The 12,197-nt window shown below is 42.1% G+C and overlaps 1 protein-coding gene across 1 annotated transcript in view; it reads left to right on the top strand.

The window, feature by feature from the left end:
* The window catches only part of TCF20 (transcription factor 20), a 66,469-nt gene that overhangs the window by 10,045 nt on the left and 44,227 nt on the right, over window positions 1-12,197 (top strand). The window contains 1 exon segment of the mRNA XM_036400350.2: window positions 8,598-12,195. Coding sequence (XP_036256243.1) covers window positions 8,634-12,195 — 3,562 coding nt within the window. The 5' untranslated portion in view covers window positions 8,598-8,633.

Here is a 12,197-nt window from a genome sequence, read left to right on the forward strand (position 1 = left end):
CTGTCTCCATGTAAGTGTGGCTGTAGTCTTAGTCACTCCCTGTTAGTCTCAGAAGACAAAGCTTACTGTAAGAATGTGTCTGCTTCAGTTTGTGGCTTCCACATGAGGCAGATGCTGTGGAATCTGAAGTGTGGAGAAATGAGCAAAGAATTTAGAGGACATAGGTTGTAGGAGACAAGGAGAAATGTTAGGCAAAGAGAAAGTTCATGTTCTTCTAGTGTGAAAATCTTACAAATGCTTTGAATTTTTTTTTTGAGACAAGTTCAAACAGTTCTTATGTTTGAGAAAAATAAGGTTTCTCTCCAATTTTTTTATCAGTAAACTTGATATGGCCTTGACTGTATTTTCTTTTAAAGTGTGCCATAGCAGTAGTATTTGCAGACCTTCCACATTCGAATTCCTCTTTAATCTGCATTGATATAGAGGTATGAAGTGCTGAATTAATAGGAAGAATGATAACCTTGGCTAGTGAAAATTGAAAGTGTTAAAGCGAAATTTTTTGTCTTACCTTAAAGGAACAAAACTCTATAAGATGATTGGAAGGTGTAAATTTGAGTACAGCTTTTCTTCAGTTGAGCAGTAATTCTTTAATTTGTTAGTTTAGGTAGATCAAGGTTCTATTTCTACCTGATTTTAATGTTACTGCCTAGAATGTAAATAGGTGGTATTATGTTCAGCAATGGTTTTATCCTAATCAATGGGTATAATTCTTGTGTACAGTGCAGAGCCTCCATTGTAATAATACTTGCCCATAACTGATACAGATTTTATGTCAATTTACTTCATTTGCCTTGAGGAGTTCCCAGGAGTCTTAGTTACAGGCTCATTGCACCAGACATTGTAAAAAAATATATATTTAATTGCATAGACTATGTTGAATAGAAAAGACAGACATATTACAGGTACTATTTAATATGACCCTTATAAAGTATTCATCTTAGCAACTTGTCATCAAGGCTGGGGATAGAGCTTAGTATGAAAAATGATAGAAGTTGCTTAAAAATAATGTGTTAGGATGGTGGGCTTTCATTTCCTTCACTGTACAGTTCTGAGTGTTTTAGATATTGGATAAAGTTCTGCACAGAAAATGGGAGCTTGGGCAGATAGAACCTGACAACACTGCTTGCACTTTATTGTGTTCCTCTTGCAATTAATAATTGACATCTCCCTTTCATTGTTTTGTAACTGAATGGAGAAGGTTTACTGAGAGCTGTGATGCCTCTGCTGAGCTTCCTGTCTTGCATGTCTGAGGAGGAACAGATCAGAAGTGGTTCTTGAAGTGGATGTTCAGATTTTGCTGTACTGCCAGAGCAGATATCATGTTTGGCTGCTTGAAGACATAGGGGGTATGGACACAGGTCAATTTGCAATAAGAGGTATGTAATGAAGTGATGAATTGCCCACATTTTTGGAGGACTGATCAGGTGGATTAGGATGTGCAATCAGCTGATCTGCAGCTTGGAGGAAAAAAAAAAAGAGCTGAGGGTTCAGTATTATTTTCATTTTGGTTAGGAAAGGTAGTTCAACTATTGTGTAAAGAGCAAGAGCCTTTTAAATACTTTTAAATGAGCTCCTGATTTCAAGTGCCCTTCAGTGGCCATGCCACTTAAAACAGTTCCTGCTGTGTCTGTTTTGCTGGTGCAGATGTTTGTGTAATGATACAGTGAAGGGATCTGTCAGGTCAGAAATGGCTTTTCTCCCTCACAGAATTTTCTTGACCGGATCAGCTCCCTGATCTGACTTGCTTGTGAGTGGCTGTGTTAACATCATAGAGAAGGCCGGACCTCTTCAGCTGGGCTAGAGAAGACTGACCCTATATGTGGATCCAAAATTGTTGTTTTAATCTTTGACATAAAATGGAATCTGACTGATTTGCATAGATTCTTATTAAAATAGCAGTGTCTGTTAAAAATTTGGATGGATAACTTTCAACAAGAGGTTGATAGATTTTTGAAAGCTATTTAAGTGCATCTGTGCTGTTGATTGAGACTGAGAACCAATGGCATAATAATAAAATCAGATACATACCATCAGCCAAAATTCTGCTGAACTTTGATCATTTGTTATATTTCTAGCAATACATTTTTTCATAGTACTACAACTTAAATACTGGCTTAAAACAGAAGTTCTTGTCAAATTTCTTCTTTCTTCATGTTTAGGAATATGAAGTTAACAGTACACTTCACTAAAAGTGCAAAGCTAAACTGGAGGTGGTATTTTAGTTTTTTTGACTTAGTGAGTAAGGAAAAACTTGCAGATGCAAAAAAGTCTGTGTATTTCTTGGTGCTACAGAAACGTTTTTTTTACAAAAATATTTTTGGATGTGAGGGAAGAAAGCAGCAGCCAAGTAATAGCCACATGTGAAATTTGATTATTTTTTGTTGTAGTTTGTTTACATTATGCCTTTTATTAGAGCAGTTGAATGCTCTGAATATGTCTGCTCACATCTCCCCTGTGAGGTAGGAAGGTACACTGACTCAGGCTTACTGTGGTTGGGCTTTTTGTGTGGTCACTTAAGGAAATACATGGAAAAAGATGTGAATGTAGATTTTATCTAGCACAATAATCTCCAGAGCATTCCCCTCTCTCAACTGACAAAGCTGACTGTGCTCCTTCTGCCACGCTCATCTGTTCCTCACCCATTCTGTGAGAACCATTTCCTTAATTGTTTGGATTTAAGCTCAATACATAATGACTTTCTGAAAAGCTGTACAGACATTTTGGTAAAGAAGGCATAGTGTGTCTGTGGGATGATGGAAGCTAGTTACAATCCACTTGGCCAAGATGTAGCTCATTTGAGGAATTTTTTGATAAGTTTTCACTAGGAAGGACAAAATTAAGTTTTGCTATTTTGTGTATTTTTTTTGGTTGTTGGGGTTTTTTTGTGGTTTTTTTGTGTTTTGGTTTTTTTTTGTCAAGACCAGTATTACCACTGATTTGCAATACATGTTGCTAATATGTGTTCTATTAATAGGTACTTAAGCATGTGTAACCACTACATATGGTTTCTAAGACATGCTGTGATTTTTTAGAATGATAAAATCTGGTTTCTATTAATGCAGTATTCTCGGTTTAATTTAATTTTTATCTACTTGACAAGATACTTCAGTTTAGCTACCTCCATAGGGTCTGGCGCTCTCTGTGGTAAGTGACTGTATCCTGTTTCAGCTTTGAGTGGTGTAGTAAGGTTTGTTTGACAGAATATATGATGATGGCTTGGTGAGAGCCAGATCTGACTGTAGTTTTTTCTCGAAGTGTGGTGGTGAATAATATCAGAAACATGACTTTCTGAAAGAAGTGAGCAGTGAATGTTACTGCTTGGACAAACTGGTGACTGTTTGAAGGGCTGACTGTCTTGGTTTACTTCTATAGCACCCATAGTGTTGAAAACAAGTTTTAATTATTCTCCTTTTTCTTTTAAAAAGGCATCAAATGTAGAAGAAATAAGTTATATCTGTTACTTTGTTAAATATAGTGTCAGGTTTGATCTTTAAATTCATCTTCTCATGGCATAGGTGGCTGATTTGCCTTTTCTTAAAAGCAGCAGTGTTCCTCCAAAACTGAAACGAGGTCAGTCTATTCCCAGCCATTGATCAGGTGTGCAGGTAATAACTCTGTACCTGCAGAAATGAGGGTTAGCAACTTGGCCTTGACAATAGAAGTGTACTCAGTACATGGAAATCCTTTTTTCTTCTGTTTCTGCCTGAATTTGGAACACGGGCATTATTTCTTACAAAATATACTCCTGAATTGCTCATACTCAGGTTCTGGCTTTTGAGATTGTTTTGGTTATGTGTGTTCTCTGCTAGTTTAAGAAGATAGATGAGGAGGGACAAAACCAGTGATTTTTGCATTTTGTATGAGTTGTGGCAAGAAATGGCTGCAAACTTCTCTGTACAAGTACATCTCTGTCACTTGCCCAGCATTTAGCAAGTGAGTCTATTTTAATCAGAACTGTGGATACTCTGTAACCCTCCCAACTTAGTGTACATTTTGGCCTGTGGAAAATACTGTCTTACTGTTCATCACCTGCCTGTAAATGCATTTTCTTCCCTGATAAGCACGCTAGGAAGTGAGAGGCTTTTGACAGAGCACTAAAGATATATTGCATTTGACTGCTGCCTGAGACTTCTCTGCACAGATGGATCGCGGTAGTCAACCCAAATCTAAAGAAAATTTAACGAAGCGGAAAGACCTCACTTATGTCCTACTGAATGAGCTGGTGGTGGTTTCACTTGCTCCTTTATAGGCTTATAGTCAAGAATTAGGCGTGTCCACACAGTATTTTGGTTTTTAGTTCGCTTGTTATGAGCTGTCTGTAGTGATGCATTACTATGTTGGCATCAGTGTTACATGGGGAGATTGGGCAGCTGTCCTGTTATTTGTCCAGTCTCTGATATTCAGGGCAGAAAGAGTTGTAAAGATTTATGTGGCTGTGAAGGAAAGCCTAGCATGGTACATTGCAGAAGATCATCTCACAGAGTAATCTTGATGTGGGAGAACTCATGAGTTCTCTTAATCAGCACTGGTCAGGGGCACTCTGATGCACATGCAGGAACCATTGAAAGATGCTTAGATGCTGTTGACTAACATTGGATAATCTTGCATACAGCGAGGTCACGATGCAGTAGCTTCATATTTTGAGGAACTCCTATATTAACAAATTTCTGTGAGGCTGTTTCAAATGATTAAACAGGAGAGAAAATCTGCATTATGCTTAAAAATAAGTTCACATGAAGAAGGTCAATTGATACAGTGCTTGAAATAACTTCACACGTTTCACAAATAAATCTGAGATTTGGGTAAGAGGACCTATTGCTTCTTCCTATTCATGACTTCTGTGCAGTGATTCTGTAAGTGAGGCTGTTTTTATCAGCCTCACAAGCTTGTAATATGTTTCCTTTGTTCCTGCCAGGTTGAAGGCAAATTTTGATTAGTGGGCTACTGGGGGAGAAATGAATGTGTTGGAGCAAAGTGAAACTGCATAGCTTAGCGAGTGTAGTCTGCAGTGTCTAGATGGATGTGCTTAGATGGCTCTACAGCTACAGGCTATAAATACTTTAAAGTCATGCAGCTTTACTGAGAGAGCTGCATACACGTGTAGCAAGAGTGTAGGTGTGACACTGGAGTAGTGAAAACTGTGCCAGACTCTTACCTTCCCTTTGAATAAACGAAGACGTTGCATCTTGTGTGTGTTGGAAAGTACTGTAAATGTGTGTAATTTGTGCTGTTAACAAAACACTTGTTTGGAGGCAGGACTTGGTCCCTTCTGCTGGGGATGGCACTATGGATGTGTACTGGCATTATGGAGTTTTATATGATTGTGTTGTAGTCTCTAGTTGGCAGGTGCTGCATTGTCCTCTTGAGATCATGCATGAGGAGGAGTATGTACCAGCTGAAAATGTTTTCTTTAAAGGCTTCCAGTAAAAAAAAAATAAAACAGATACTTTTTTTACATGTGGATGGGGGTAGACTTTGAAGGCCTTATCTATCTGAATGTATTTTATTAACAAGACTTGTCCAGGGGATTATTGTCAGTGGTTTTGCTCAGAGTGTAGCACTTAGATATAAGCACTTTACAGGGCTGTTACTATTAAGAAAGGCTATTGCAGTAGTAATTTTAATAGTTCTGTATTTATAGCACATTAATGACAGGAAATGTGCTATATGTCTTAAGTTATCAGTGATGTAATGGGTTGGATCACGTTCTATCTTTTTTTAGTCCTTTTATTAATGAAATGCCTTTTTTTTTGGCAGCTATTCTGCTGGATATGTTACTCAAGTTAGGCTCCTTGTGAGATACTCAAAGCAAGTATTGTCCTGGTGAAAACTTCTTATTTGTTTGTCAGGGTAAATTCCAAGATTGAAAAAAAAAATAAATTGAAGGATAAAAATATGTTCTCCTTGTTTTGAGTTAGCATATATAACTTCTGGACTAAATAAATGTTACATGGTTGCATGAGATTATGGAGGATAAGAATTTGTGCCTTGGTTGACCTTTACTGTATCTCTGTTCTTAACGGCATTTTCCAGCATCTTGTGCTGTTTCTATTCATTATATAATTAGAATTACTCTTTTTTTAATAGTGAACAGGTCTTAAGACTGTTTGCCAGCATTGTTAACATACATTAGCTTGAAAAGTAGCAGTTTTCAAGCCTGTGGGTAGAGTTACAGAGAACGAACATCATTCAGCGATTAAAGTTTTTGTATGATGTAATGCAGAAGAGGCTTCCTGAGATCTTGTCCAGACTATGCAGAGTAAGCTTTGGTAAAGCCATGTTTAAAAACTGAGTGTGAGATTCTGTGGGGGACTGAGCCTGTGAGAGGATGGCAATGTTGCTTTCATGAAAAGACGATGGATGCCAAGCACGTGGTAGCCAGGGTGTGCACACAGTCTCCATGGCACGTGAATGTTGCTGATTGCAAAGCCCCAGGCTGCTTATCTAGAGAAGCTGCTTTTAACATCTGCCAGTTGCAGTAGATGTTCTCTTACCTTTAGCTTGATAACTTCTAGGTATGGTTTTTTTTTTCCCCCTCATTTTTTTGCCTTAACAGCAAGTCACACAAAAAAAGAAAGAAGCTTGCCTTAGTTATCCCAATTTTAGTCCTACCCCGATAGGGCTGGAGCTTCAAACTAATAAAACATCAAAAACATTCAGAAAAAGGAGGAGCTTATGTATAATAAGTCTGAACTGGACAGATTGGCACACTGTGGCATTCATAGAAGTATTATTCCTGTGATATATGTAGTCTTTAAAATGCTAAAAAAGTGGAAGTTCAGCAGAACAGCAGATCTCTCTTATGACACTTAAAATATAAGATTAAAACAGCAGTAAACTTGACTCCCTAGAAGAAGAGAGACAGAATTTGAGGTATTAACAATTTGACAGTTCCCTTTTGATTCTAGTAATATTGTTATGTGCATCAATCTGCATGAACCAAGGCTGTGACGCAAAGAGGCCTTTGAGTTAGAGGAAAGGGGCTGCAGAGACATGCAGTGCTGTTGTGCCTGTGTGTTCTTTAGCCTACACACACAGATAGCAGAAGATGAAAGACTCCAGGGATAGAGTCTTCTGTAGATAACATACATGTTAGATAAAAAAATAACCTTGGTAGGCAGATGGGAAAAGAGCTGGATGCCAAATCTTGCCTGCATCTCATTTGTGTGCCTGTTTTGGGGTTTTTTGTGAGTTTGGTAATCTACTTGAACAAAACTTAAGTGCAAAGCTAGAAATTAATTCTAAATGGGTTCAGCTGAACGTGGCAAACAAAACTTGGCTAAATATGAAAACATAATGCAGGCAATTTTTCCAGGAAGTCTCCAATCTGAGGAGTTGGGGTTCTGTTTCCTGGAAAAGTGTGAGCATTGTCTTAACATTCTTTTAAAGGAAGGAGTCTGTCCAGGTGGCTTTATCCATATTTTTTTTCAGGAAGAGAAACCCACAAGGTGTTTCAGACATGAAGTGCTTATGTCATCTGTTAGTTTGGGGGTGTTGTTTTGTTTGATTGGTTTTGGTTTTTTTCTTTGTTTGTTTGGCTTTGGTGTTTAAAGGCAGTGTATATGCACATACTTGTTCGTTTCCGTACTTTTCTTAATGCATCTAGTAATGTGTCAGGCTTTTATAGAGGGACTAGCCAGGGTCCCCAGACAATTCTGCAGTTGTGGTCCAGTCCTTGAGGGTGAGTCATAATTCCACATACTGAATAACATGTTGAAATACAGAGGAGAGCCTTCCTGGTGTTTGTTTACTTATGAGTTGCTTATGTAAGTGTAGATGCTCATACACAGTATTCCAAAATATATATTCTGACTGACAAGTGTTTTCAGTTATGTTTCATTCAAGGTAATATAGAAGTCCTGAGGAATTAAGTTGTAGACTGTTTTGCATAAATAGAATGAACTTGTATCAACTTTCCATCCTGTAAAGCAAAGCAGATGGCTGGGGGGGGAATGCGGTGTGTTGTCTTGTGTTGGTTTTCACCTAGGGGCGTCACTGGAATTACTCAGGAACTGAGCACTGAGTATGCTGGTGCCAGTTCTTTCACACACTCACATGGATCCTTTCATTGGGTTGTCTTGGTTTGAGCTTTGATCAATTGTATCTTGAGTGTTTGCTTATAGAGATCTTCCTGATGTGAAACATGGACCTTGGATATCATTCCTGTAGTAAATCCAAGGGTGGTTTGAAAGCATTGCAGGGTTCTTGTCGCCTCTTTAAGCATGGTAGCAAAATACTTGGATTACTCCCAGTACTAGCCATAGGGAATAGTTGGATGGTGAGGCTTGCTCTCATTTGCTTTGCGAATGTTGTTGGAAGTTTCTCTCTTCAGGGGCACAAAAACACAGCCAGTGAGTAAACGATGATGGGGAAATATTAATGCTGGAAATGCACTCCAGCTGGTAGTAGGCTATTGGCCTGCATTATCTAGAAGATTGGCAGATTGCAAGACAAGAGAGTTAAACATTGATGTACTAGGAAGTAGAAGAGAAATACTAAATTTTAATTGCTGTTGAAGCAGGGAAATTGAGTGGGGTACTGGTGTGACTGAGAAACATACCTTTTTTTTTTCCCTCTCTTTTTCTCTCCATATTTAGGAGGGCTTTCGAGCTACTGCTCTGCTGCTGAACAGCATGCAGTCCTTTCGGGAGCAAAGTAGTTATCACGGAAACCAGCAGAGCTACCCGCAGGAAGTGCACACTTCATCCCGACTGGAAGAGTTCAGCCCCCGCCAGCAGGCCCAGATGTTCCAGAGCTTTGGAGGAGGTGCTGGCAGTGGACGTCGTGGAGCAACAGGAGCCTCTACAGCAATGCCTGGTGAGAGCTCTGGCCATCAGAGCTACCAAGGTTTCAGAAAAGAAGCAGGAGAGTTTTACTATATGGCTGCCAACAAAGATCCAGTGGTATCAGGAGGGCAGCAGCCGCCTCAGCGCAGGCCTTCTGGACCAGTACAGAGCTATGGGCCCCCTCAAGGGAGTAGCTTTGGGAGTCAGTATGGGAGTGAGGGACATGTGGGCCAGTTCCAAACACAGCACTCGACCCTTGGGGGTGTATCCCACTATCAACAGGATTATACTGGTCCTTTTTCTCCAGGGAGTGCCCAGTATCAGCAGCAGGCTTCTAGCCAGCAGCAGCAGGTGCAGCAGCTGAGACAGCAGATCTATCAATCTCATCAGCCTTTACCCCAGGCTTCCAGCCAGTCTGCTTCTAGCACCTCACACTTGCAGCCAATGCAGCGTCCATCCACCCTGCCTTCCTCTGCTTCAGGCTACCAGTTACGAGTGGGTCAGTTCAGCCAACACTATCAGCCACCTTCGTCATCCTCCTCCTCCTCTTTCCCTTCCCCACAGCGTTTTGGCCAGTCAGGACAGAATTATGACGGAAGCTACAACGTGAATTCTGGGTCGCAGTACGAAGGCCATGCTGTGGGTTCCAATGCACAGGCCTATGGCACCCAGTCAAACTACAGCTTTCAAACTCAACCGATGAAAAGCTTTGAGCAGTCTAAGCTGCCCCAAAGTGGGCAGCAGGGGCAGCAGCAACAGCACCCACCTCAGCACGTAATGCAGTATTCAAATGCTGCCACCAAACTCTCTCTTCAAAGTCAAGTGGGACAGTACAGCCAGACTGAAGTTCCTGTAAGGTCACCGATGCAGTTCCACCAAAACTTCAGTCCAATCTCTAATCCATCTCCTGCTGCATCTGTGGTTCAGTCTCCAAGCTGCAGCTCTACCCCTTCTCCACTCATGCCAGGTGGAGAAAATCTCCAGTGTGGGCAAGGCAACATGTCCATGGGTTCTCGAAACCGAATCCTGCAGATGATGCCTCAGCTTAGTCCTACACCATCTATGATGCCAAGCCCCAATGCTCATGCGAGTGGATTCAAGGGGTTTGGACTGGAAGGACTGCAGGAAAAAAGGCTCACAGATCCAGGACTGAGCAGCCTGAGTGCTCTAAGTTCTCAAGTTGCCAATCTGCCCAACACAGTCCAGCACATGTTGCTCTCAGATGCTTTGGCACCTCAGAAAAAAAGTTCCAAAAGATCATCCTCTTCCAAGAAGGCTGACAGTTGCACCAACTCAGAAGGCTCCTCCCAGGCAGAGGAGCAACTCAAGTCTCCTATGGCAGAGTCCCTGGATGGTGGCTGTTCCAGTAGTTCTGAGGATCATGGGGAAAGGGTGAGACAGCTGAGTGGCCAGAGTACCAGCTCAGACACCACTTACAAAGGGGGTAATTTAGAGAGACCTAACTCCTCACCAGCACAAGGTTCTCAGAATGAGCCATCAAAACTCAGCAGCAGTCCTGCAGCTAGGGAGGATGTGGCCTCCCCTGATGGGAAGGAAGCTGTGGTGGCTGTGGAAAATGCCCCAAAAGTGAATGAAAAGGCAGTTGGGGTGATTGTCTCCCGGGAAGCCATGGCAGGAAGAGTAGAAAAGTCAGGTGGACAAGATAAACCTGCACAAGATGATGCTTCCACAGCCCCTCAGGCACCAGCTAGCACTAGTGGAGCAAAAGAAGCTGGGCATGCAGGGACACAGCAAGAGACTCAAGGAGGAGGTAAAGGGAGCAAAAGTGGTGATAACACTAACCATAATGGGGAGGGGAACAGCCAGCCTGGTCATGCAGTTGTTGGGCCGAATTTTCCTGCAAGAACAGAATCTTCCAAGTCTCCTGGCAGTTTAAGATACAGCTACAAGGATAATATAGCACCTGGTATACAGAGAAGTATGGGTGGCTTTCCACAGTATCCATCTGGTCAAGAAAAGGGGGATTTTCCAGGGCATAGTGAGCGCAAAGGCCGTAATGAGAAGTTTCCTAGTCTCCTCCAAGAGGTTTTACAGGGGTACCACCATCATCCAGACAGAAGGTATTCTAGGAACGCGCAGGAGCATTCTGGGATGGCTGGGAGTTTGGAGGGAGCCATGAGACCCAATGTTTTAATTAGTCAAACCAATGAATTGACCAATAGAGGCCTCTTAAACAAAAGCATGGGGTCCCTCCTAGAGGGCCCTCACTGGGGTCCCTGGGATAGGAAGTCTAGCAGTGCAGCTCCAGACATGAAGCAGATAAATTTAGCTGATTACCCTATTGCTAGAAAGTTCGATGTGGAGTCTCAGTCTGCTGCCCATGAGGCAGGAGCACTCTCAGAGAGGAGATCAGTGATCTGTGACATATCCCCATTAAGGCAACTTGTAAGAGATCCTGGCCCTCACCCCATAGGGCACATGGGTCCTGAGGCCAGAAGCGGAAGGAGTGAACGTCTTGCCCCTGGCTTGAGCCAGTCAGTAATACTCCCTGGTGGTTTAGTATCCATGGAAACAAAGATGAAAGCTCACAGTGGGCAAATAAAGGAAGAAGATTTTGAACAGTCAAAGAGCTCAGCTAGTCTCAACAATAAAAAAACAGGAGACCATTGTCATCCTGCTGGCATCAAACATGAATCTTTTCGAGGCAATGCCAGCCCTGGAGCTGCAGTCTCCGATGCTGCTCCAGACTACATGCCCCAGCAGGACAACAGATCGACACAGATGAGACGAGGACCTGGCAGAACTGGAAGGGGTAAATCACCCTCTCAATATCAGGATCTTGCTGATAAGCTGAAAATGTCACCAGGCAGAAGCAGAGGCCCGGGGACAGATCTGCATCACATGAACCCACACATGACACTATCTGAAAGAGTTAGCAGGGGTTCCTTGCATTCTGTCTACCCTCAGAATTCGGAAGGCCCATCTCTGGCTTCAGCATATCACACGAATGCTAGGCCTCATGCTTTTGGTGACCCCAACCAGAGTTTGAATTCCCAGTATCATTACAAGAGACAGATATACCAGCAACAGCAAGAAGAATACAAAGATTGGGCAAGCAGCGCTGCTCAGGGTGTGATTGCTGCAGCTCAGCACAGGCAGGAAGGAGCAAGGAAGAGCCCAAGACAACAGCAGTTTCTGGAAAGAGTAAGGAGTCCCTTAAAAAATGACAAGGATGGAATGATGTACCTTCAAGGTAGCTCTTACCATGATACTGGAAGCCAGGAAGCTGGGCGCTGTGTCATGGGGAGTGACAGTACTCAGAGCAAATGCACCGAACTGAAACATGGCAGCCAGAAGTTGCAGCATCATGAATCTGGTTGGGACCTCTCTCGGCAAACTTCTCCTGCCAAAAGCAGCGGCCCTCTTGGAGCAGCCAACCAAAAAAGATTT

The sequence above is a fragment of the Molothrus ater genome, chromosome 5, assembly GCF_012460135.2.
Source record: "Molothrus ater isolate BHLD 08-10-18 breed brown headed cowbird chromosome 5, BPBGC_Mater_1.1, whole genome shotgun sequence".
Classification (NCBI taxonomy): domain Eukaryota; kingdom Metazoa; phylum Chordata; class Aves; order Passeriformes; family Icteridae; genus Molothrus; species Molothrus ater.